This window comes from Brassica napus, chromosome A3 (genome assembly GCF_020379485.1).
Source record: "Brassica napus cultivar Da-Ae chromosome A3, Da-Ae, whole genome shotgun sequence".
Lineage (NCBI taxonomy): Eukaryota > Viridiplantae > Streptophyta > Magnoliopsida > Brassicales > Brassicaceae > Brassica > Brassica napus.
In genome coordinates this window covers 10,376,681-10,401,124 of record NC_063436.1, presented here as the reverse complement: position 1 = coordinate 10,401,124, position 24,444 = coordinate 10,376,681, and the positions used below count along the sequence as shown (strand labels likewise).

Sequence of the window (24,444 nt, the reverse complement as noted above, 5' to 3'; positions counted from 1 at the left end):
AAGGATAATGTTCCTTTTCTTATAATATTATAAATAATTCTGTACATTAGGTGGAAGTGTGTTGTGTGTTATACGATAATACGAATATACAAAGTACATAACACCGATGATAATTGACTAGAGAGCATAATTCAGAACTGTGTTTTCATTTATTCTAACCTATAAAGATATATAATAAGGTCAACTAGGCATATATGATACAATGATTTTAGAATAAATGTTTTTTTGGTAAAATGTTAGATTAAATGTTTTTTCTTAAAACAATTAGTATAGTATGGTTTATGTAGTAGAATGTATATCGAGCCGAATGTTGTGATATTATTCCTTTAATCCAGTGTTTTGAAAACTGGACCACCGGATCAAACCGGTCTAGCCGTGTTTTGTTGTAAAAAACGAATCTGGTTCAGTTTAAAATCCTGATTTTGGCATTAATCATGGCGGACCATGTGCGGGTCTTCATGCCTTGCATATAAGCAACCAATGCAAACACTTATCTTTTTTGGACAACTGCTGAATTTTGTAATAAAGTAACCCAAAGGAGAGTCCCCGCAGGACCAATACGACCCGACCCGCATGAGAGCCAAGACCCTTTTAACTCAAAACCACCTACTCCTGCCCAAACTACAGAGAAGGACTCTATACGTACCTCCAGGTCCTCCACTTAATATTAACAAAAACCTACTATAGCAAAACATCAACCGACTGTGAAATTTATGACATGAAACAATCACGGTGTAAAAACTGGATGATCCATGCATATATTTACATTCTTTTGTCAGTTTAGAGACCATAAAATTCTATTATATTAAAAGGTAAAAATTTGGAAACCAAAATGGATTGTTTTGATCAACCGGTAGAGTAGTAGACCACCAAAACCAAAGAAAAGACTAACATCGTGACCACTAAACACATCAAGAAGTCATCAAGAAGTCATAAACAGAGGCTACAACCTTCCCATTATTAAACACATCAAGAAGTCATAAAGCCTTGAACCATTTGATTTCTTTAACCTATCCAAAGATACACTTTAGGAATGGGATAGGCAACCACATACTAATCATGACATCCTGATATTCTTGATACTTAACCAAAGCAATTATACATAAAATTTCTGTAGAAAGTAAAAAAAGAAAAAAGAAAAAAAAGAAGAACAAATATACTTGAAAGCAGTTTACAAAAAAAAAAAGAACAAATATACCACATCAAATAAACAATTAGAAAAACCTAACACACCCTCCTAGGCATTCTCACTATCGATTACATATACTTCATGAAACAACATTACATTCATCACTAATGTTTTAAAACGTCACTAAGGACATTTTCACATCGTGTAATAAGTTAAAAACATATTTGTTTTACTTATATTCTAAGAAGAAAAATACTGAGTTCAGGACCTCCGTTTTTGTCAGGGTTCATCATGTAAAACGCCTCCGAGTCACGACTCCCCACGACTCGTTCAAATCTACCTCTCATATACAACAACTCCCCAAGCTCCTTTCCACCACCTGACACGTCATCAATACTCTTCGCCGTCGGAATAACTCCAGCTCCAACCGTAACCCTAGATACCGTGTTGAACACGCGCCAATCCGAGTCGGTACAGGCGCCGTCACGCGACACCGCGTAACCGCACTTCCTCCCGTTACAATACATGGTCCACTTAGGCTCGTGGAAAAGCTTAGTACCCGACCGGTGACGTTTCTCGCACTCCAACGCGATCCTGACGAGCCCCGACGACATCTCTCTGACTAGAGTTGCCGTTGACATGGCTAGGTCTAAGAGAAACACTGGGTCGGAACTCGGACCGTACTGGACTGAAAACGTGACGTGGCCTCTTCTGTGTCCGTACAACGTCCCTGTGACTCTTTTCCCGAGGGAAGAGGAGCCACCGGTGAGGAAAGAGATCATCTGGTTAGAAACGCTGGAGGAAGAAGGAAACGAGAGGAAGTTGCAAACGGGGAGGTTAATGAGGTTGATGAGACAACGTAAGAAGGAAGAAAGCTTCAAGTTGATTTTCACGATGCTGCTAGAGGAAGAAGAAGAAGACGAGGAGGAGAGTCTCCAGCTTGGTACGAGGAAGAGTTCATGATGCTCAGGGATGGTTGGGATCAAAGCAAAGGAGGAAGGAGAACGGGAATGAGAGCCACGCGCCGGAGAGGTCTCTGGATTGATCTTTCTTGTTGTGTTGCAGCTGAAGCTTCTCTGAAGAGCGAGCTCTTGGTACGGCACCATTATTATTATATGTCTTGATATTGATCGACTGAGAAATTAAGAGAGGTGTTGATATACTTTTTTTTTTTTTGTGTCGAGAAAGAGATGTTTTTAGATTTGAGTGTATGTGAAGAAAGCTGGCGGCCAAAGTGATTATGAGTGTTGGAAGAGGTATGGCCGATTAGTGTGTGTGTTTAACTATTTATACACATTTTAAATCTATATTTTGTAAAGAGAACATGTGTGATAATGTTATTTATTGCCTATCATTTGAGAGCCTCCTCAATAAAATTTTATATTGTATTTTTTATTGGTGTTGATGTTATCAGAAAACATAGAGCTAGTTTTAACAATATGATCAATATTACACAATTAGTCTATTGCTTGTTTTAGGTACACTCATCGATGCTCGTATGCGACTGAATTAGTTTTGTGTATGTGGTTTAACTAACCAATGATCGCTCTTAGCATATTTTGTATTGATATAATATACGTTAATAATTGTAATGTCATAATAAATTGCATCTTTTGTATTGATATAGTATACTAACCAATGTTCGCTCTTTTGTATACGTTCATTGTAACTAACCAATGTTCGCTCTTAATTAGCATATAGCATATTTTGTATTGATATAGTATACGTTCACATCGATACTCATATGTGACTGAATTAGTTTTGTGTAATCTTTTACATAATTATAATGACATAATAAATCAACTTTAAAAAAAATATATATTCTTAAAAAGCTAAACTAGCTAATTAAGGTATGTATATACGAGTACAGTTTTTCATGATTAATATGACTACGACTTTGTAGCTTGCTACTTTGCTTTATAATAACGGTTATCTGCAAAAGAAACTTTTAAAGTGATTTTTCAATTTTATCTTCTAAATATATAAGATGCAAGTCAATTTTACAAATTTATATTCAGTTATATCAACCCGTAATAAAAAAAATTCTATATGACTTCAAATTGGAGAATTTGACCAACATTTTTTATATTTGAAAGGTCAAGTTGTTTTAAAAAAAAGGTTGAAGAGCTTATTTGGCAGAAAGCCTTACTAATAATAATGTACGTTTTTGCAAGTTTACATACCCAGAAGAAAAAGCACATGGTGGATTCATTTTGGAGAGCTACAGTAATTGTTAGAAATGTATGTTTGTAACGAGCCATATTAAACGCATACACATAAAGTGGCAAAGCAAACACACATATAGTGTAGGTATATTTTGTCTTTATGTTACATATGTACAAGTGTGACTGTGTGAGGTCACAATGTTCCCACAAATGGCCACGTAGCCTTGCTTTCGTTATTAAAATCAAATAAATGTACGACCATAAACATCTTAAGCTAAAACCTAAAAGTGATTATAGTTGAATCCGATAATATAAAATAGAGAATTATACTGGGAGATTAGTTATGACGTTTGGGCGGTTCCTGATGTAATATACTGGTGACCTAATTAACTATATATCACAAACCGCATATCATGAAAGACACATGGTTTCTTTGGTTCACTGGTTCGACACATTTTTTGTTCTACTTCAGTTACAAGCACTTAAACCGATTCCAATCGCAATGGTCGAAAATAGAAGCTAAAACGTGGATTTTGGCTATCCTTACTTAATTATGCGCATTTGTTTTATTGATTGTTGATATTCTATCCCAGTCTGGTTATCAAGACCGCCTCAAATTTGAGTAATATAATAGTTTTTTCTTGTGAAAAAAAAAACAAATTCGATCTAGAAAACTATCTTCTCCGACTATACAACATATGTTGTGATCGGTCTGTCTATCCTCGCTGCACCCAAAGAAGCCCTTTAATCTCTACATACAGTCAGAACCAGCCTTATTTATTAGGGCCAAACCTTAAAAATTGTAGCCCATGTACTTTTTTCGAAAATTATAACTAAAGAAAACAACCGTAGAGAAATGTACTAGCAAGGTTTTGAAATATGGACACAATCGAAAACCAAATCCTCATCGATCTCTTCTTAAAACATACATGAAACCAATGTAGTACATGCTAAATTCATAAACTTATAAAGGCTTTATAGCATTTCATATTTGACTCATTGCTTGGACGAAATCAAACCATATGATGAATATTGAATACACCAAAGACATTCAAGAATTTAAATGTCACTCAAATACGTTACATAGGAATGTTATTCTTTCTTCCTATTCTTTTTATGTAACAAGCAAACGAGAATCCTCATCTCTAAATCTCTTTCTATTGGAGAAATCATAGGAACGAGTTAACGTTTCTATGAATCTTCTCAAGTCAAGCTTCACGTTCTACCCTTGTAGATAAATTTTCTTTGTATATACTACCATCTTTTTTTGTTGAAAACTCGTTCCTATGAATCTTCTCGAGTCAAGCTTCACGTTCCCTTAAGATAAATTTTCTTCGCATACTGCCATCCTTTTTTTTTGTTGAAATATACTGCCATCCTTTATCGTGTGCGAACTTTGTATTTGCACATGATCCAATTTTAATAACTTTTTTTTTTGTATTTTAAATCCTAAATTTTTAAAAGCAATTACTTACAAGAATTGAGAACTACAAGAAAAATCTTATAATACCAAAAACGATGTGGAGAAAAGTTAGCGAATCATCATTTACTATGAATGCGTTAGGAAGCATCGTGTAATTGTTATTTTTAAAAGTTCATTTTATCAATTCTTTTTAACAATATGTTTAGTATAATTTATGTTTCATGTAATCTGTTACTTTTATTTGAAATCAATAAAGTGAAGATGTTATAAAAAAAAATCCTAAATTTGATTTCATAAAATAAAATCTTTAAACTTTGATTTTTCATAAGAAAAAGTCTTTAAAGTTTGATTTTTCATAAGAAAAAGTCTTAAAACTTTGATTTTTATAAGAAAGGTCATAAAATTTTAATTATGCACATGGCCCAAATATACTTTGAGCCGGTTTTATTCAGATTATCCGGATCTCTCAAATTATAGGAATATGATCATCTTTGCTATATTCATCGTATAAATTAAGAGCTTTCTTCCGGCATATAGTATAATCTTATATCCAATGCATTTCAATCCTAGTATCTTTGTTGGTTCGCCATAGTAGGCTGATTATTCGTTTGGAATCGGAATCTAAGTTACGTAAGGAGAGGTTATCCAGACGATCAGAAACGGCACAGCATTTGGTCGCGTGTGTCTAAAACGGCGAAACTATTATGGTTCATAACTTCATATACATTCTTGTTGCGCATGTGTGCATGTGCACGCCGCCGACCATTTGCTTTGGCAATTACATTCGCATAATATAAGCTTCTTTACAAAAGTGAATGAGTTGTATCTCTTTGCCGATTGTTAGAGCAAATATAACCATTAAAATGAATATTAATTATAAGGATACAAGGCGCGAAATCTCATCCCTTTCAAGTTCCAACGATTTTTGAAAAACTCAAGACTATAGATTGGTTATGTTTTTTTTTTGTTCTCTTCTTCGGCTCCATTTTTAATACTTTTCCTGGCCTGAATGTTGTCGGAGAATTATTGTTGTATGTAGCTGTATAGACAAGAAATACGTATCAAATGTTATAAGAATGATGTTATGCGCTGTTTTTATAGTAAATTGACATTTGAGAGCATCTCCAACCCCATTCAATAATTTGCTGTAAAATAGAGTATAAAATGAAATAATAAAGAAACAAAAATGTGATTACTCAATAAATAGAATGATTTTTTTATTTTTTTTGTTCATACTCCATTTTCCATTCTATTTTTGGTGTAAATTATAAAGTGAGGATAAAAATTCTCAAATCTGTTTATTTCAAGATTTACAATATATGTAACCAATTGTTTTGTTACTTTTTTTTTACTAAAAACTTTCAAATTAAAATAACATAACCGTTTACAAGATAACACCATATATATAGTTTTATAGTTGGTTAAATTTGCATGGAACACATTTCATGATGATATAATCTCAAATCTAAGAAACTTTCATGATAAGTCAACAAATTAAAACAATTTTGTTACAAAGTTATCTTATGTAACTCACACGGCGCATATTTACAACTAATAAAATCTGAATCTGAGACATAATGTTTATGAGCAAAAAGTACAAAAAAAAAACAAGATAGAAATCATATATAGTTTATCCCTTTACGTGATTCATTAAGTAATATATTTAATACAAAACTAGATTTTGAGCGCGGGTTATTTTTCAGTTGATAAAAGTATATGATATGAATTAGTATTTTAGTTTTGTTATATATTATTATGTTACAAAATTTTATTATGTCAAAAAAAATTATTATTATGTAATTATATTTTTAATCGTTTGATTACTTTTTTCAAAATAAATTATATGGATTGATCAGACTCAGTGCGTCTATTATTTTAAAATAAATTATTTTCAATTAGATGAGAACAATACTTTTATATTAAGTTTGGACCCGTCGTCGAACCAGTAAACACGATGACTTGTACATAAGCTGGTTTAGATTTAATGAAAACTCGTTAATTTAAAGCATGCAAACTTCAAAAAAACATGCACTCAAGTGTGACCCGGCATTTAGGTTATATGCTAGGAAAAAAAAAATCTTCAATAATATTTTAAGAGATGAATGAAACTTCTAATATATTAATGTAATAAAAAATAATTTAACGTAAATATATATAGTTTTGTTTTAACAAATGATTTGCTAAAGTGTTTTTTTTTATTAAATTTGATTTTGTAAATATTTAGAATTATATAATGTTAGATGACATGATATAATATGCTGTATGATATATGGTTTCATTTTAATAATTAATATCTAAATATTATATATCCATCTTTGAGCATAATATATGATGTATATAACGTTATTGAATAACAACAATAACATTGGATGATAATAAGAAAAATAATTAGAAAAATGTATCATACAAAATGAAAAATAATAATAGGATTTATTTAAATTATTTAAATTATTTATAGTTATTGTAGTTAATGGTAGGATAAAAAATAAAGAGTTTTATATAGATGTTATAAATTTTTTTATAAATATTTTTAAAAATATTTTCTTTTAATAATATAAATTTTCAATCGCATCTATAATATATTCTTATCAAAAATCATCATAACAATATATTTAGAATATATATATTTAGAATATATTGTTAAACTAAATTAGAGAAATATAAGGTAATTGATTATTGCATAGTTAGAGAAATATAAGGTAATTGACTATTGTATAGTTAGAGAAATATAAGGTGAGACCAAAAAAATAGTTAAGTCTAATGAAAGGGTCCAACAACTTTTCATAGGTAGATTTTTTAAAACTCCTTCCCTTTTAATAGTATAGATATTGTAGTCATAAATGTAAAATCTGTCCTGAGTATTATTTTTTTTCCCTTTTTGTAAATTATCAGTATTAGATTTTTTCTACAAAAAAGTTATGAAGTCGCAAACATGGACATAAATCAAAAGGGGTGACATGTCAACTTCGGAGCGAAGTGTCAATTTGTCCCACGTACTAATGCGTGGCTATTTCAGGAATTTTTTTTACCTAATTAGTATAATATGGTTTATTTATCTTGAATGTATATCCAGCCGAATGTCGTGATTATTCCTCTAATCCAGTGTTTTGAAAACTGGACCGGATTTGACCAAAAAAAAAAAAAAAAAAAAAACTGGACCGGATTGAACCGGTCTAACCATGATTCGTTGAGAAAACCAGTATCTGGTCTGGTTATAAAAACATTGCTCTAATCTCAAATCCAAAAAGTAAATAAGTGTATTTATGTTCGTTCCTATATCCAAACACTCGTAAGAAATGCCAACTCATGCGACCGGTATGACTTCCCTTAACAAGTCACTTATTTATTTTTCCTCTAACAGACAAGCAAGCTCCAAAAAGGCCCAAAAAGCAAAAAAACGTCAACTCACCGTCCGATTACTAACTAATGGGTCCCGCGAAAATCAACGATCCAGATCTTCTCATTAACGTGCACCTCAATATATTCCCCTACCTCTCTCTCCTCCGTCTATAAAAACCGAAAACAAAACCTACCGGTTCCTCCTCACCTTCTCTCCACACACACACCGATCGCGTTTTGTCTCTCCCGAAGCAAAAGCGCCATCTCAAATCTGCAACCGATCAAAGATCCAATCAGGGTTTTCCCTCGCAGCCATGTCGGACGCGTACTGCACGGATTGCAAGAGGGAGACGGAGCTGGTGGTGGATCACTCCGCCGGAGACACGCTCTGCTCCGAGTGCGGCTTGGTTCTGGAGTCTCACTCGATTGACGAGACCTCAGAGTGGCGTACCTTCGCCAACGAGTCTTCCAACAGCGATCCGAACCGTGTCGGTGGCCCCACCAACCCGCTTCTAGCGGATAGTGCTCTCACCACCGTCATCGCGAAGACCAACGGCTCCTCGGGGGACTTCTTGTCGAATTCTCTCGGGAGGTGGCAGAATCGTAACGGAAGTGCTGAGCGTGGGTTGATCCAGGCGTTTAAGACCATTGCTACCATGTCTGACAGGTAGTGCTCGGATCTTTGCAAGTTTAGATTGTCAATTAGCATAAGTAAAGGAGGTTCCTTTATAATGTGAATTGTCAATTTTGGCCCTTGATGATGTTGTTGTCGGTGTGGAATGTTAGAACATTGTCAAGTAATGTAACTAAAGGAGGTTTCTTTTGGTGGGCATTGTTGTTTGTGTGGAGTGTTTGTTTATGTTGCAGCTTCATGTCTTGTTCTGTGTGTGTTCATTGTGATTACGTGTGAGGGTACTTACTTGCTTAGTTGATGCCTCTTTGCAAGTATTTACTCGTTTGAGAGATCACGTGGTGAGGTTCTCTTTTTTATGTGCATTGAAAGTTTTGTCCTTTGGGATGATACTTGTTGCTGCTGTGTTGTGTGGAGTGTTTTTTTATGTTCCCTGATTCATGTCTTGCTGTCTGTGTTCATTGTGAGAGTACTTACTCGTTGATTGATTTTTGGTTTGACAGGTTGGGGCTTGTTGGAACTATCAAGGTAATGTTTTTGTTAATCTGCTTTGCTAAATTCATAGCATGCGGATATGTTGCTAGAAAGCTAATGTCGCTGGTTTAGCATGTGCTATTGGAACCAATCATTTAACGGTTTGGTGGGTTTGTTGATGAAATGTAGGATCGGGCTAATGAGATATTTAAGAGGCTGGAGGATCAAAAGTCAACCAGGGGAAGAAACCAGGATGCACTCTTGGCAGCCTGCTTGTACATTTCCTGTAGACAAGAGGACAAGCCACGGACTATTAAGGGTAAAGATTTCTCTTTTGAGAGAGTCTGGTTCCCCTCTTGATATTAAAAGCTTTGCCATCATAAGTCAAATCCAATTCCTCAACCTTGTGAATAGAAATCTGCTCTGTTGCCAATGGGGCGACTAAGAAGGAGATTGGACGAGCAAAAGACTTTATAGTTAAGACGTTGGGGCTGGAGACTGGTCACTCTGTGGAGCTGGGCGCCATACACGCTGGTGATTTCATGGTAAAGTCCTTACAAGTACCTTAAACTTGATATTGGGCTTTGTATTGACATTTGCGGTCATGTTGCTGGAAATTGCAGAAAAGATTCTGCTCTAACCTTGGAATGTCTCACCAAGCGGTTAGAGCTGCTGAGGAAGCTGTTAAAAAATCTGAGGAATTTGATATAAGGTACATTTCATCTTATAAGAAGATTCAGTGCCTATAGATAGACACAGCAGAACCTTAACAGATGCTTGATCTGGCGCCTTGCAGGAGGAGTCCTATATCAATAGCAGCAGTGGTTATCTATATCATAACCCAGCTTTCTGATGACAAGAAGCCTCTTAAAGGTTTGTTTGTTTATTTGTTTGTTTGTTTTGACAAGAAGCCTCTCAAAGAGTTATAAAGAAATCTTAAAGACTGATTAATATTTTGGGGTTGAGTGCAGATATAGCAGTAGCCACAGGAGTAGCAGAAGGGACAATAAGGAACTCATACAAAGACTTGTATCCTCATCTTCCAAAGATAATCCCAAGTTGGTATGCTAAGGAGGAGGATCTTAAGAATCTCTCTAGTCCTTAAACTTCTTATTTGCAACAGACCTGTCTTATATATATCTCTCTATCGAGGAGGATACAAAACAAGTGTTTCTCTCGAGTAGAGTGCCTTTGGTTCTTTCTGAAAATTCTTTTCCCTTGGAGTCCTTTTGTTAAAGATTATTGTAATGTGTTAACAACTTGAAAAACAGATTTTAAAAGTTTTCATAGTAAGAAAGAATATTTATTTATCCAATCTACACCAGCCAGCTAAAACTGCGGCTAACTGATTGTTAGGAGCAGGGAATGGAGTCATAACTGATCTTACCTGGTATAGTTAACATCAGACCTTACAGAACAACCGATGTAACGACCATTAGCTTTTATAAATTACACAGGGCTTGCTTGGCTTTTAGAATGCATTTCAGGATAGTCTAAAAGTAGAATGCTTATTGGTATATTAAAGTTGATATTTTCTTAGTAAAAAAAAGTCTCACTGATCAAAGATTATGAGGACTCAAGAAACTGAACAACAATCAATTTTAAGACATGATGTTTAACATAGCAGAATCTGCAGTTTGCACAAGTAAGATCTTAGAAGTTCGGATTATGAGCCATGACAGACTAATCAAGGCTGATCTAGAAGGGAAGGCCTGTAGAATGCATGGCTCTGTGCAATCTCAATCCTGTCTCTTGGGTCATTCAGTGTTTCATCCCTTAATGCTTGCAGAATCGCTTGTGTTGATTGTTCTCTGCAAAATCCAGACACAAAATTGAGCAAACATAGTTCATTACAGACTGAACGAAGCAATTTCCAAAAGATATTCAATGTTATTACCTTGTGATGAGTATCTTGTAGAGTGTTTTCAAAATAGGACATGATTCAACCGGAGCCACAGGTTTCTTCTCTTCAGAATGCAATATACTTAGGCTGGACTGACTAAGCAGTTGGTAAAACGCTCCCACTGCAGAAACACCCTATTCAAACACAACCAAACATTCATTCACATTAAGCATTGATAGACAGCAGAAATTTCAAACTTCTTTGTTCGCTCACTTAGAATTGAGATACCTGAATCATTCCCTTTCCGCTTATACTATCACCCATGTCTCTATTTATTTCTCCTTTAGCAAGCATCTGACCGTACCAGGCGTTACGCCCTTTCAACAAGGTCACATAAGTGTCAGCTAGCAAAGGTCCTGCAAGTTTCTCAGGTTCTTCTGCTAGTAAATGAGTTATGAATATCATCTCAGATGTACAATGAGCAAAGTACACTGATTTGCTTGTAGCGCTCTCGTTAGTAAGCGCTGCCACCATTCCTGAAAAAAAGAACAAGAGGAGAAGGATCAAAGCCAAGGTAAAATCTCTTGAGTCCTTGTGTACATGCAGAAACTTACCAGCTCCAATGGCGTACACATTCTTGAGACCTCCCATTACTTCATGTGTCACAAGATCACTATTGTCCCAAACAATGAAATGAGGTTGTCTTAGGAACTTTGCTAGTGGTTTCCTCCATTTCTCAGCTCCACAGATTCTAGCATTAGCATATTCCTTGTTGTAAATTTCCGCAGCAATGTTTGGTCCACCAAGATATAGTACATTCTCAATCGGCACACCAGCTATCCCCAAAAGACAAGAACCAATCCAAGAAAGAGTTAACATTTCAGACAACTAAGGTAGATATACTCTAGGCCTTGGCGTTTTTAATTAAACCGAAGTCCGAATAACCTAAATATCTGAACCAGTACTTAAGGGCTAGGTACTTTTGGGTTCAATCCAAACCGAAGTAGTATTCAAAAATATCCAAAATTAGTTAAATATGTTAATCTTTTTATATATGTTATGATTTAGATATTTAAGAGTATTTTAAAGGTTTTATAGTTTGTTTTATTTAGTATTTTGAATATTTTAGTTAGTTTAAGCAGTTAACTAATTTTTAAAGATTTTGGAATAATTTAAATATTTAAATATTTTTAGATTTTAGGTGATTGTTATAACCGGATCCGAACCGAACCCAAATCCAGAAGGAACCAAACCGAACCCAACTCGAAATTAGTAAAACTCATATAGTACCGAAAATCCAAATCAACCAAGAAGAAGAAGAAGAAGCTTACTTGCTTGATGGATCATCTTTGTTGGAGTAATGATATGTGGAACTGGTTCAAGAGCAGTTTCAATACCCTTTGACAAAGAGATAATAATAGGAACAGTGATTCTCTCTTTCCAATACTTACTAATCTCTTCAAACACCTGTCTTGTCTCAGTCGAAGGCAAACCATTAACAACAATATCAGCATCCCACACAGCTTCTTGCAGGTTAGTCACAACCTTGAGAGGGCAAAGCGGCGTGTCAACCATGTTGAGACAAAACCCGTCTTTCAATATCTCATCTGCATAGAGCGTCCTATCACCAAGCCTTGCCTCAACGTATTTAAGATAAGCGCAGCGTCTTATCAGTCTCCTAAGGACATCTTCCCGAGAATTGATCACTTCGAACAAATGTTCAGCTGTTGATCTGCTAACAGCTCTACCTGGTCTTCTCCATATCCTGATCTGAAACTTCTCCCTGAAACCTCCGTAGCTTTCTTGGAGAAGAGCTGCAAAGACACTTCCCCAAGCACCAGCTCCAACGCTTACGATTCTTAACGGATCTTTGTCTGATTTCCCAAGAAGACGACGAAACTCATCAAGCTTCTCTTCTAGGTTGAGACCATTCTGTTGAACAGACCCGTTTGAGAGTAGGCTCTTGGCCTCAATGCTTCCCACCATTTTCTTAAATTTACACAAAGATATTATCAACACAAACCAAAGGCAACGAGCAATGTCTAAGTCTAAATAAGGTTTTATATATGGGGTTGGATCAAGAATACAAAGAAATCAAGAAGAAGACCAACTTGGGCATTACCAGTCAGCTTCTTGCTCAAAAAGAATAAGACTTTCTTGGTTCGCTAACTCAGCTATTCTCACCAAACAGAACCTTGAGTTTTTTCTTTGTGTGTTCTAAGCTTTCTTCTGCAATATAACAAAAGGGTAGATCAAAAACAAGACATTGATGCAATAGATACATCATAAACATTTAAATAGTAATGCTACAACCTGACGAGAATCAACAGAGAAAAGAAGATTATGGAATAAAATAAAATAAAGAACAAAACTTTGTTAGCTCCGTCTTTTGAGTTGTTCATCTAACTCAATGAGAAAGTTGGGTAAACAAAAGACAAAGTCAAGAAGAACAAACCTTCCGTGTTGGCAACCATAAAAGAAAGAAAGATATCAAACAAATTCCAAATCAAGAAAGAAAAAAACGCATGAGAGATTTATCTACTGGCAAAAAAATCATACGACTTTCATGAGAAAAGCAAAGTAATGAGTTAGAATTAATAATACAGAACAGAGCAAGCTTTTGTGCTAGGGAGACAGGTACAGCATTGATGGGTACAGTTGAGGAAAGGAACAGACGTTTTATTTATTTGGTTTTTGGTTATCGGTGTACATTTAAGGGAAGGTGCCTAACTTGGGACACGGTCTTTAATGGCACAAAATAAGTACAGCATTTACTTTTTTTTTTTTGTTGTCATCAAATACAGCATTTACTATACACCCACTTTTTAATATCTCTAATATATATATTTTTTTTTGGTCAAATAATATCTCTAATATAAATTGTTTTTGTGGTATCTTATTCTGAAATAAAAATTGTTTTCATATTTTGATACAATATTTATATTTATTAGAAACTGTTGAATCCATTAACTTTTGTAGTTTTTATATTTCATTTTATATTTAAAATATTTTTTTTCAAAATAATAATATATTTAATTTTTGGTTTTATGTGAAAAATGCTCTTTCGTATCATAAAAGTGTCGTTTTAAAATTTTCACACACATTATAAAAATGATAAAAACATATTTACATTCTTATTGAGTGCACTTACTGAACCAATAATATATAAAATTAATAAAATAAATATAGTTTACAAATAATAAAGCTTAAATATGTATAAATTTTATTGAAATTTTAAAATGATACTATTTGTATAACAAAAAAAAGTATCAAAATGACACACTTTTTGAAGTAAAAGAATTGTGTTGTAAAGAGAAAACCAACATACATTACCTTGTGATATATCATATTCTCTGTTCCATTAAAATAGATGTTTTATAAAAAAAATTGTTATGTAGACTTCAAAAATTTTAATCAAGTTTATTGAATTAGTTAAAAGTTATTGATAATTAAAAATTGTCAAAACGATGTGTTAAAAAAACTATCTTTAACGAACGAATGTAATACACTATAAATGATTTGATCACCTAACAATAACAAATTATGTTGTAAAAGAGAGAACATACATTATCTTATGGGATAATAGTGTAATACTAATAAATAAATGGGTCCTTCCCAAAAACACGTACATTATCTTGTGATATGTCATATATAAATGATTTGATCACCTAACAATAAACACACTTCATAATCAATCAATTTTCCACAATATAGTTCAATGTTTCTTTAGAAATGAAAAATAAAAACATCAATAAATCATTGTTTCAGAACAGTTGGGGCAGCACATCCTCTTTCAAATACAAAAAAAAGTCAAACACACATGTATGTATGGACTTAGTTACTCGAGTGGGCCTTCGAAGACCTTCTCTTAATGGGCCTAAACCTCGATGGGCTCTCATTGACTGTAGAAAGCGATAGACTTCTCTCCTCCTTCGATCGTTTCTTCTTCTTCGTCTTTTGCTGCATCTGTGAGAGTGAGTTAGTGAGAGAGAAAGAATGGAGTCTGGGCTAAGCGAGATCGGAAGCACAAAGATGTTCGATGGCTTCAACAAAAGATACAAACACTACAGTGAGACACTCGGATGTTCCATGACTTTCTCCGTCTACTTCCCTCCTTCTGCTTCATCTTCCCGTAGATCCCCTGTATGCTATCTTCACTACTTTGATCTCAATTTTAGTTACTTAGATCCATCTTCCTATGTAAAGTTTTGATCTTTTTTGTAAAAGTAGACAAGGGTTTATCTTCAGCATCCAGCTCGATGCTCTGTGTTCTCTGCTTCGATCAAAGAAGCAGACTTTAAGTTTTGCATGTTTGTCTTTGGATTGGTTTGATTGATAGGTGCTTTACTGGCTCTCTGGACTCACCTGCACTGACGAGAACTTCATCATCAAGTCAGGGGCTCAACGTGCTGCTTCCACTCGCGGCATTGCTCTTGTTGTTCCAGATACTTCTCCAAGTGAGCCAGAGTCTATAATGTCTTCGCGTTTTTTACATGATTTGTATTATAACCTATCTTCCCTGATGGTTTTGATATTTGTAGGAGGATTAAATATTGAAGGGGAATCAGACAGTTACGACTTTGGTGTAGGTATGCAACGTTGCATGCCTCTAGTTTACATTTCGACACAGTTCTTGTTCTGACTAGGCTCTAGCTTTGAACTTATTGGTTCGATCTTAATAGTGCTGAAGTAACTCTTGTACTGAAGTGGTGATGAATTCTTTCTTTCCTTTCCTGTTTGATTATGATTAGGTGCTGGGTTTTACCTCAATGCCACTCAGGAGAAGTGGAAGAACTGGCGTATGTATGACTATATTGTTAAAGAGTTGCCAAAACTCCTGAGTGATAACTTTACTCAGCTTGACACAACAAGGGCATCTATCTCTGGACACTCCATGGGTGGACATGGAGCTCTTACTATTTACCTGAAGAACCTAGACAAGTATAAGGTATTTTTTTCTGTATTCCCTTGTTCTTATGTGTTTTAAGACGTATGTGATTTTGCTTGTGACACTCTTCATGTGTGGCACTTTCAGTCTGTGTCAGCATTTGCACCAATTGCCAATCCCATAAACTGCCAGTGGGGACAGAAAGCATTCACCAATTATCTTGGTGACAACAAGGCTGCTTGGGAGGTAATATAACCTTACCAGATTTGATTCATGATCATGATGCATATAGCCGCCACATTATAGTGAATCCATTTTCTGCTTTCTCTGAATCTCAGGAATATGATGCCACTTGTCTTATTTCAAAGTTCAACAATCTCTCTGCCACAATTCTAATTGATCAGGTGAATACCCTTTTAGTCTTCTTCGTCTTCACTTGTAGGTGTCGCTTATGAACACACAGGTGTGGTGTATGCATCCCCATGTGTACCAAAACACTACTTTGTTTAGTTATATGCTAATTTCCTCAAACTTTGCAGGGAGAAAACGACCAGTTCTTCCCTGATCAGTTATTGCCAAACAAGTTTGAAGAGGCATGCAAGAAAGTGAATGCGCCGCTCTTACTACGTCTGCACCCAGGATACGATCACTCCTACTACTTTATTGCAACCTTCATCGAAGACCACATCACTCACCATTCTCAAGCTCTTAAGCTGTAGCTCACTCCAGTTGTTCGATATCATCATCCAGCATTGGCTTTGTCCACATATTAATATCAATAAAAGGAAGTGGACTTGTTATGTTTTGTGTTCGATAACTGTTTTGTGAGGTGTGTTTGTCTTCTATAATAAAAGATCTTCAGTTCCATGATATTGGACTATTATAAGAGTCGAACATCATACATAGCCTTCCTCATTTAAAATGGCACAAAACAGAGATAGATATGTATAACCCTACTTAGTTACTAGAGCATCATACCTAGCTGATTGCTTTACAAAAGAAAGAAACAAAAAATAAGAATTTATCACTCTCTTGCTGTCTAGCTGAGCCGTTTAGAATGACCACTGGAAACTTTTACGTTTGTGATTTACAGGTTGGTGGCGGCTGCATGATAGCTCTAGTGGTGCCTTTGAGGACTGTATACATCACGTTGCCTTTTTTGGCTTAGAGAAGTTGGATGGGAGATAACTGTGTTGCCTTTTGGAAAATTCTGTGACCAGGTGCTAGAATTGCCAGAGGGTCATACGTATGTTTCCTCTTTGCAAACGTTTCCCATCTGTTTCCAAAGTGTGATCTCCACTCTCTTTGAGTCTCGTAATGGGGCAAGTACTGCTTCACGTTGATGTTTGCTGCTGCGCAGAAGTTAAGCACTCTTTGGTTTTGTCTCAAAAGGTACTCTAAGTTACTTGTCCCTGAGTTAGGATTTGGCACTGCAGAGGGTAGAAAGGCCACGAGGTAGAAGATATCTTCATCTGGAGTGATCAAAGATAAATGTTTGTTCCATCTGCAACACAGAAGAAAAGTATTAGTAAATTTATTTTTCAGAATCATTGGAAGAATATGCTCACTTACTTAGATTGATTGACTGGATAGATAAGGATAGGACCGTTGTTGTTGCTTGTGAGAATGTTGTTGAAAACTTCTGTGGCAAATTCAAAAATGCTGCTCTTGGGAATCAGGAGATTCAGCCAGGGATGCGGAACCTCCCATAACCCCTTTGCTCTAAGTTTTATCTCGGCGATATGCACACGGTCCAGAAATTCAATGTATGTCACTTCAGATGAGAACAAAGTAGATGGAATATAACTCAGCTCTGAAAGTAACTTCTCCACTTCCTGCAGGGCAACCATTCCTGCTATGTTAGCAAACCAAGGGTATGATCTAGAGAGTTTAGTGATTTGTCCGATGATATATTTTCACATCTCACCAGATTAGTAGAGTTAGCTTCTTCTAACTTGAAATATTTCACAACTTCTAGACAGTACAGAGTTTTCCCTTCTGACTTGAACTGGCTTGCTCCTATGGAATCATTGGGACTAAATGATGACCTCCAGTTATCGAGGAGGTCAGTTCGATTCACTGTCACAAACCCTTCAACATAGTCGAAACCATTCTTCTTGGTAATCAAATGTTCTTGGTCCCTTGAAAACGCAGAGAAGTCTGAGTAGAGTACCCTGATCCATTTCACCTATTAAAACCATACCCATGTGTCAGGAAGCTGGTATCATATCCTAGTAACCATGCTCAAGATGAAGCTTTTACCATATGTGGTGCTGGTCCAAGAGCTATCCTTGCCCTGGTGATTATGCCAAACTGTCCAAGCCCTCCAAGAACACTGTAGAAAAGTTCAGAGTTTTGCTTCTCAGAACATGTCATGACTTCTCCTTTCCCTGATTCAAATATGTGGAATATATTGTTTATCTATTGTTCTTGTGTGCATTGCATGTTTTGCACATTAATGCCCTCATAGAGTAGTTTCAAAAACTATTCGAGTCTTCAAGTATTTTTGAAGATATGCATATACTTTACAGGTGCATAAGATATTAAGCATGAATGGAATACCTGTGATGATTTCTAGCTGGTAAACGTTGTTGATTTGGGGTCCATACTTGAAGGCTTGACCACTGATTCCAGCGTTAGATAGAGTACCTCCAACAGTGAGATGAAGGTAGTCAGTCCATGACTTTGGTGAAAGACCGTATTTTAGTGTCTCCCTTAGAATATTGATCCATGATTCACCACCTGAGACATCAACATACGGCTGTTTCCCCTTGTGAATCTTGATATCAGGACTTCTAAGTGACTCCATGTTGATGACAACACCTTGATGAGCTAAAGATTGTCCTTGAAGCGAGTGACCATGGCCTCTGGCTGCTACTGTAAGATTTGAGGTGGAGCCAAGATGTACAATATGCCTCACCATTGTTGAGATATCAGAAACTGACCTTGGATGGAGAATTGCCAGAGGTGGTAACTGGTATCTGTTGCCAAAGTCCTTGGACGCGTTGTGGACATCATTGAAGCTTATGTAGCCCTCCAAATCTAGTGAGTCTAATGAGGAACGAATATCTGGAGGTAAATCTATTGGGGTGGTAACAGAATGATTGGAACAAAGATTGGTTCTACCTGGTATACAGCTTAGAACCAAGATCATGAAGATTCTGAGGAAACTCTTGTTATTTCTTCTTAAGGATGAGGTCAATCCCATTTTTAATTTATTGAGAATAACTGAAAAGACTGATAGGGAGGATGATATGGAGGAGTAGAGGTAAACTTGAGGTTTAGAGAACTCTCAAGAAAAAAAGAGAGAGTAGAGAAGAGAATTTAAAGGAAAGTTTTGGGCGGTACAGTCATATACTTGTACATGTTCACTATATAGCTGTATAATGCCATTACTTTTTGTCTCTTTCTCTTAATTAAGACATCTTTATGACGTTTTATTTTGTGTTGCATACTTTATATATGAAAGTTACTAAAATATATTTTGTTTTACTGCATAGTTTTTTCTTCTTGTTATTTTACTTCGTCTCTTGGCTACACTTAGTGTCAGAGCATGTACAGTAGGGCCCCTACTTGGGTCTCTCATGGTACTTGAGCTCAGTTTGTGGGAAGAGAATCTTGCCCACCTCCCTCTACACTCACTCTAGTGACCTCATTGGATCATGCATATTGGACCATTTTTGCATCAGTTTATCTTGTCAGCTCTTGCAGTTTTTGTGTTTGACTATTAAGTTTGGAACTAAGTTACCCCTTAGGACCAAACATCAACATTGGCTACCATTCCTTTCAGGATGGATGCAGCAGAGCTGTTTGAAACACATTATGTAACCAAGAATTTTTTGTTACAGATTATTAGTAGAAAATAATAATCTTGTTGCATATCAATGTTTCCATGGTGCATTTCATGTGTACCTTCTCTTGCCATAAGTTTCAGCATGACATATTGAAGTGGGCATATAAAAGACTCTAGTCTTCTGTTGTTAATGGTGGTCCTCACATACCAAGTAAGGCCTTGTCATGATTTTTCTTCAAGAGTAATTAAATCGTAGTTGTGATATGTGCTCTTTACTCAAAGTTATCATATTAAAAAGGATGGTTTATAGAGATAAGTTGAAAAACCAATACTAGTGTGGTACTTGCAACAAAGATATGTATAGTGTTGACTTTGTGGGTATGTGTTGTGTCTTCAAATCGTATGCGTCATGTTCTTTTTGTTGTGTGATTGAATAATGTAGGGGCCTTGCATACACAGTCGGAGGCAAAGGCTGAACAATACTGTAATGTGGGTAGTCGAGTGACAGTTTGAACAAAGGAGGCACCGCGAATAAATTTATTAATTGATTTTGTTTGTTCATTTGAACAGGAGTGTTGTACACTGATAGGTTCATCTTCTTAACTTTCTTTATAGTAATATCAAGTGGCATCAAACAAATATAGTCGTAGGATATAATGACTCAACGAGTCTATGAAACAAAAAGGTTACAGTAGCCAATTATGTCAATAGATTTGCAGTGAATAACTACCCTTCGTCGTGTATCTGTCTTATGTGACTTGTGTGCAATTAAAACCAGTGGTCTAAGCATTATTATTCCTTTTTGAATCTCTTTTTTTCTTCATGGAGCAGTGTTACATTCTATTTGCTTTATTATATTCTTTTATATATTCATGATTACACTGTCCCAATTATTGGGGGCATTGGCTAATTCACCCCCCTTTTTTTTGCATAGCTCACAATACATTGGTCTATGTAGTGGACAATTATACAAAAGAAACTGCTGAAGAAGAATTCTTCTAAGTGTTTAATGAGTTAATTAGAAACAAACTATGTAAGAAATCTTGTTTATCAGAAGTAAATCGGTTGGGATACCCAGGTTAATCAAAAAAAAAAAAAAAATAAATCGGTTTGATTACATAAATGAAAGAAGGTTAACAATGTAGCTCGCTCGCTAACGAATCAGACTCAAAATATAAAGACTATAGGAGAATTTTGAATTTGAGTTTTTATCTTTATAGAATCTCTCTCTAAGCTGGATTCTCGCATCGTTGAATGAGGCTTCCTTTTATAAATGAAATGACACTCCAAATACGACGAGAAGACAATTTGTCTTCCTTGTTGATGACGTCATATATTTATTTCTGATTCCGTAAGATCATATATTCGATGAGGACCCGTCCCAAAGATATTCAATGCTTGAAGACTATATCATTCCTACTTTGTTGGTTATCAGATATGCCTCTGCGCCAGTGGTCTTGCTCGTGTCAGCCTCGCGCCTACATCACTATTGTACGCTTCAAGGGATTTGCCTTTAATCGAAGCGGGCCTAGGACTTGTGCATCGGGCACATTTCTTTGATTTGGGCGAGATTACCTCCAACCAGTGGCTCCCCCACGTTACCTAAGAGGAGGCAACTGCCCCCAATACTTTTTTCAAAATTCTATGTAAAACATAGAATAATTTCAATTATGCCCCCCCTGTTTATACCAATTTACCCATAGTACTTTAAATAATTTTAATTTTTCTCCGTCCAAAATATTTTTATGCATCCGCCCCTGCCTCCAACAGAAATTTTGTTTTGCTGCACATATAAGAAACTCTTTCTTCTGTGTTTAAACGTATCCATATCAGAGCATTTTAGTCTAGTGGCACAAGCCTCTCTTCATGCTAGGCTTAACCAGTCAGTATCATGAATACATCAAGCTGTTTTTATTTAGATATGAGTGCTATATTCTCCTATTTCTTGTTCTAGAGGATCAATGCATTATCAAAGAACAGCATGCAATTCAGTAGACCCCAAGTGAGTCCATTTCCGTACAGCAACATTATTGAACATTTTATCAACTTAGTGGCACTAAGCTGTTGGTTTTTTTTTTGATCAAAAGCTGTTGGTTTTTTCTTTGTAAAGGTTTATTGTTCTGTGGGTGAATTCTTTTTAGTTGTTTATTTAGGCCTTGTCGAGTTTTTGCAGGTCTCAACGTAGTGTCACTTTCCACTCAAAAGTTTCATTTATAATAATTCCAAAGGTAAATCGCCGTGAAGATTGCAATAAAAAGATAGTTGGGGCATTAAGACTGTTTAAATGGCATCATGATGCGCCCAATATGATATTAAACCACCACCATTGCCGCAAAAAAATAAGGTTAGACTCCACAAACGTATTTAATCATTACTCTTATGTGATACATGAATCTCAATTTCCATCTCTTTTTTTTGTCATTCTAAAAAGCATGGCATAAATTGGATAGTAAGTCGAAATATGCCAAATTACCATCTAAGATCCATAAGTATTACACCATAATAGATAAAAAGATATCTCAGTTTCAACTTGTTGATACTAGAAAAAGAGAGAGATGGTCCCAAGATAGAATGTTGAGGTGGAGTTGGGCTCATTGGCTAGTTCGTTGACATTAGGTTTCTCTTTTTTTTTTTTTTTTTTTTTTGAAACACAAACTTCATTCATTCATTCAAAGTTAGGTGGGGGTCATTAAAGCCCCATTTACTACAAGCATCTGTTTTGCAACTAGATCAGCTGCATAGTTTGCCTCTCTAGGGATCCATCTAAAGGAAACATAATCGAAAAAACAAGAGATCGACATGATATCTGCCACAATTCCATAGAGCTCGGGGACCGATTTGTTGTTGGTGACGCTGGCAATGAGGTTTTTGGAGTCCGATTCCACGTTTAGCACCTTGATTCCCAGCTCCCTACTTTTCTGCAAAGCTTCCCGAAGTGCCAATCCTTCAGCCATCAGTGGTGAAGGTACGTTTTCTGCAATTATAGCCAAGCTAGAGGTAATTGCATCCTGCGTTAAGATCCATCCGAGCCCTGCTCTAGAGCTTTCCTCATTCCATGCGGCATCCGTTCGGAGAATTGTTCCAGTATCTATTATGACCTTGGGTTGGCTAGTACGGCGAGTCTGTGTCTCTTTTGTTTGTCCCTCTTGCCACTCTCGTGCCATGCGAATTGCTCTGGATAGGGACTCCCCTGTTTCACCCCTTAAGTTAGAGAACACCAGTTTGTTCCTAGCAGTCCATATCTCCCACATGATCCATGGTGCTAGATGACCACTTGTAATTCCAGTCGGTGGCAGGCATGGCTTGGTCTTTACATAATTCCAGAGTTCCCTCAATTCTATCATTCCTCTACTGTCCAGTTCCTCCACAAACGGGACTGTTTGCCAGACAGTTTTTGCAAAATCACAGTGAAAAAATAGATGAGTGATAGATTCTGGGAGTCCACAGCGCTTACATTTTGGGTCTGTTATGATATGTCGCTCCTCCAGTCGTGTGCCCACAGGTAAGGCGCCTCTCAGTGCTTTCCAGATTAACATTTTAATCTTCGGTGCCGTGCGCAGGTTCCAAACTTCCTGGTTCCAGCTACCCACCTGTTCGAGTCTTCCCGCATCATTTGACTCAGCAAAAGCGGCATGATAGCCTGATTTTGTTGAGAATTCTCCATCCTTTGTTCCCATCCAGCAGAGCTTATCTGGAGCCCCAGTTCTGCTGATTTTTATCTTTAGAATTTGTCTCTCAGCAAAAGGGCATATCTCTCTGATCTTATCTAGATCCCAGTCGTTTGTGTCTCGGTTGATCAGGCATGAGACTTTGTAGTTCAAACTTCTCTCAGGTGGTGGTCCCATAAGTTTTTCCTGCTGGCTTACATTCAGCCAGGGGTCAGACCAGAGCTCTATTTGTGTGCCATTACCCACCAGCCATCCTGAGTTCCTCTTTATTAGGTCCCGCCCGATTAGAATGCTTTTCCATCCATGAGATTCTGACGATCTATTTGGGCAGTCAAGAAACTTTCCCTCCACGCAATATTTTCCTAGTAGCACACGACTGAGAAGGCCTTGAGGGTTGTTTTGAATTCTCCAGCCAAGTTTACCCAGAAAAGCATCATTAAAGCTTTCAAAATCTCGTAGCCCCAATCCTCCCTTTCCTTTTGGTTGCGCCAGTTTATCCCAAGCTACCCAAGCCATCTTTTTCTTCCCTGTTCTATCGTCCCATAAAAACCTTGTTACCGCAGATTGGATCCGTTTTGTAAGCGACTTAGGTAACTTAAAGCAGGTCATGGAATGTGAAGGGATGGGTGAGAGGACGCTTTTCAGCATCACAAGCTTTCCCGCTGAGGAAAGGAAGCGGTTTGACCAACCACTTGCTTTCTGTTTTATCCTATCGACTATTCCCGTGAACAGATCTTTTTTCCTCCTCCCGAAATTCTCGGGCAAGCCTAAGTATTTCCCGGTTCCTCCTTCTTTGTGAATCTGAAGGTCATTCTTTACTGCCTGTCGAAGTGAGCTAGGAGTCTTGCTGGAGAAAGTAATCGCTGATTTCTCAGCGTTAATCAACTGTTCGGACGCTGCTTCATAGCGTTTTAAAATTCCTTTTAACGCTTCTCTGCTTGTCTTGTCGGATTGGAGGAAGAACATAGTGTCGTCCGCAAACAAGAGGTGGTTTATGAAAGGGCTACCCCGAGCAACTCGGATCCCCTTTAAAGAACCATCTTCTTGTGCTCTGTTACACAATCCCGAGAGCACCTCACTACACAAAATGA

At 36.4% G+C, this 24,444-nt stretch overlaps 5 protein-coding genes across 14 annotated transcripts; 2 read left to right on the top strand and 3 right to left on the bottom strand.

Annotated features, from left to right (window-relative positions):
- Positions 1–159: 159 nt before the first annotated feature.
- LOC106443557 (protein MIZU-KUSSEI 1-like) lies at positions 160–3,415 on the bottom strand. The gene has a single exon (XM_013885112.3). It carries the CDS (start codon positions 2,233–2,235, stop codon positions 1,363–1,365), a length of 873 nt encoding a protein of 290 aa, XP_013740566.2. The 5' UTR covers positions 2,236–3,415; the 3' UTR covers positions 160–1,362.
- A 4,837-nt stretch (positions 3,416–8,252) lies between these two features.
- LOC106437982 (transcription initiation factor IIB-1) lies at positions 8,253–10,476 on the top strand. The gene is made up of 7 exons (XM_013879012.3): positions 8,253–8,723; positions 9,191–9,215; positions 9,351–9,480; positions 9,576–9,706; positions 9,785–9,873; positions 9,958–10,034; positions 10,133–10,476. Exons 1-7 carry the CDS (start codon positions 8,371–8,373, stop codon positions 10,264–10,266), a joined length of 939 nt encoding a protein of 312 aa, XP_013734466.1. The 5' UTR covers positions 8,253–8,370; the 3' UTR covers positions 10,267–10,476.
- A 174-nt stretch (positions 10,477–10,650) lies between these two features.
- Positions 10,651–13,684, bottom strand: LOC106437983 (glycerol-3-phosphate dehydrogenase [NAD(+)] GPDHC1, cytosolic). 9 transcript variants are annotated; one of them, XM_013879015.3, is made up of 7 exons: positions 13,609–13,684; positions 13,127–13,233; positions 12,336–12,993; positions 11,619–11,840; positions 11,293–11,540; positions 11,059–11,198; positions 10,651–10,972 (listed from the first exon to the last, which is right to left on the bottom strand). In XM_013879015.3, exons 3-7 carry the CDS (start codon positions 12,988–12,990, stop codon positions 10,849–10,851), a joined length of 1,389 nt encoding a protein of 462 aa, XP_013734469.2. In that variant the 5' UTR covers positions 12,991–12,993; positions 13,127–13,233; positions 13,609–13,684; the 3' UTR covers positions 10,651–10,848. The 9 variants fall into 9 exon arrangements, with proteins under 9 accessions (XP_013734469.2, XP_013734468.2, XP_022571726.2 ...); XM_013879014.3 differs by having other exon boundaries at positions 13,460–13,627; XM_022716005.2 differs by having other exon boundaries at positions 13,116–13,233; positions 13,609–13,623.
- Positions 13,685–14,905: 1,221 nt separating this feature from the next.
- LOC106437985 (S-formylglutathione hydrolase) lies at positions 14,906–16,762 on the top strand. The gene is made up of 7 exons (XM_013879018.3): positions 14,906–15,147; positions 15,344–15,461; positions 15,546–15,593; positions 15,756–15,952; positions 16,040–16,138; positions 16,231–16,296; positions 16,432–16,762. Exons 1-7 carry the CDS (start codon positions 15,001–15,003, stop codon positions 16,609–16,611), a joined length of 855 nt encoding a protein of 284 aa, XP_013734472.2. The 5' UTR covers positions 14,906–15,000; the 3' UTR covers positions 16,612–16,762.
- LOC106437984 (cytokinin dehydrogenase 1-like) lies at positions 16,755–21,377 on the bottom strand. Of its 2 annotated transcripts, NM_001315905.1 has the most exon segments (6): positions 16,930–17,007; positions 17,047–17,396; positions 17,465–17,727; positions 17,820–18,080; positions 18,155–18,282; positions 18,455–19,151. In NM_001315905.1, coding segments are annotated over 5 exon segments (1,638 nt in total). In that variant the 5' UTR covers positions 19,101–19,151; the 3' UTR covers positions 16,930–17,007; positions 17,047–17,056.
- Between the last annotated feature and the right edge of the window lie 3,067 nt (positions 21,378–24,444).

Bases quoted from the DNA above. Each gene is read 5' to 3' on its own strand.
- LOC106443557 (XM_013885112.3), bottom strand. From the start codon at position 2,235: ATGGTGCCGTACCAAGAGCTCGCTCTTCAGAGAAGCTTCAGCTGCAAC.
- LOC106437982 (XM_013879012.3), top strand. From the start codon at position 8,371: ATGTCGGACGCGTACTGCACGGATTGCAAGAGGGAGACGGAGCTGGTG. The intron at 8,724-9,190 runs GTAGTGCTCGGA...TTGGTTTGACAG, and splicing joins ATTGCTACCATGTCTGACAG to GTTGGGGCTTGTTGGAACTA. The intron at 9,874-9,957 runs GTACATTTCATC...GGCGCCTTGCAG, and splicing joins TCTGAGGAATTTGATATAAG to GAGGAGTCCTATATCAATAG.
- LOC106437983 (XM_013879015.3), bottom strand. From the start codon at position 12,990: ATGGTGGGAAGCATTGAGGCCAAGAGCCTACTCTCAAACGGGTCTGTT. The intron at 11,841-12,335 runs GTAAGCTTCTTC...TTTTGGGGATAG, and splicing joins AAAGATGATCCATCAAGCAA to CTGGTGTGCCGATTGAGAAT. The intron at 10,973-11,058 runs GTAATAACATTG...TGGATTTTGCAG, and splicing joins TACAAGATACTCATCACAAG to AGAACAATCAACACAAGCGA.
- LOC106437985 (XM_013879018.3), top strand. From the start codon at position 15,001: ATGGAGTCTGGGCTAAGCGAGATCGGAAGCACAAAGATGTTCGATGGC. The intron at 16,139-16,230 runs GTAATATAACCT...TCTGAATCTCAG, and splicing joins ACAACAAGGCTGCTTGGGAG to GAATATGATGCCACTTGTCT. The intron at 16,297-16,431 runs GTGAATACCCTT...CAAACTTTGCAG, and splicing joins CCACAATTCTAATTGATCAG to GGAGAAAACGACCAGTTCTT.
- LOC106437984 (XM_013879017.3), bottom strand. From the start codon at position 19,100: ATGGGATTGACCTCATCCTTAAGAAGAAATAACAAGAGTTTCCTCAGA. The intron at 18,283-18,454 runs GTATTCCATTCA...TATTTGAATCAG, and splicing joins CCAGCTAGAAATCATCACAG to GGAAAGGAGAAGTCATGACA. The intron at 17,397-17,464 runs GTAAGTGAGCAT...TCTGTGTTGCAG, and splicing joins TATCCAGTCAATCAATCTAA to ATGGAACAAACATTTATCTT.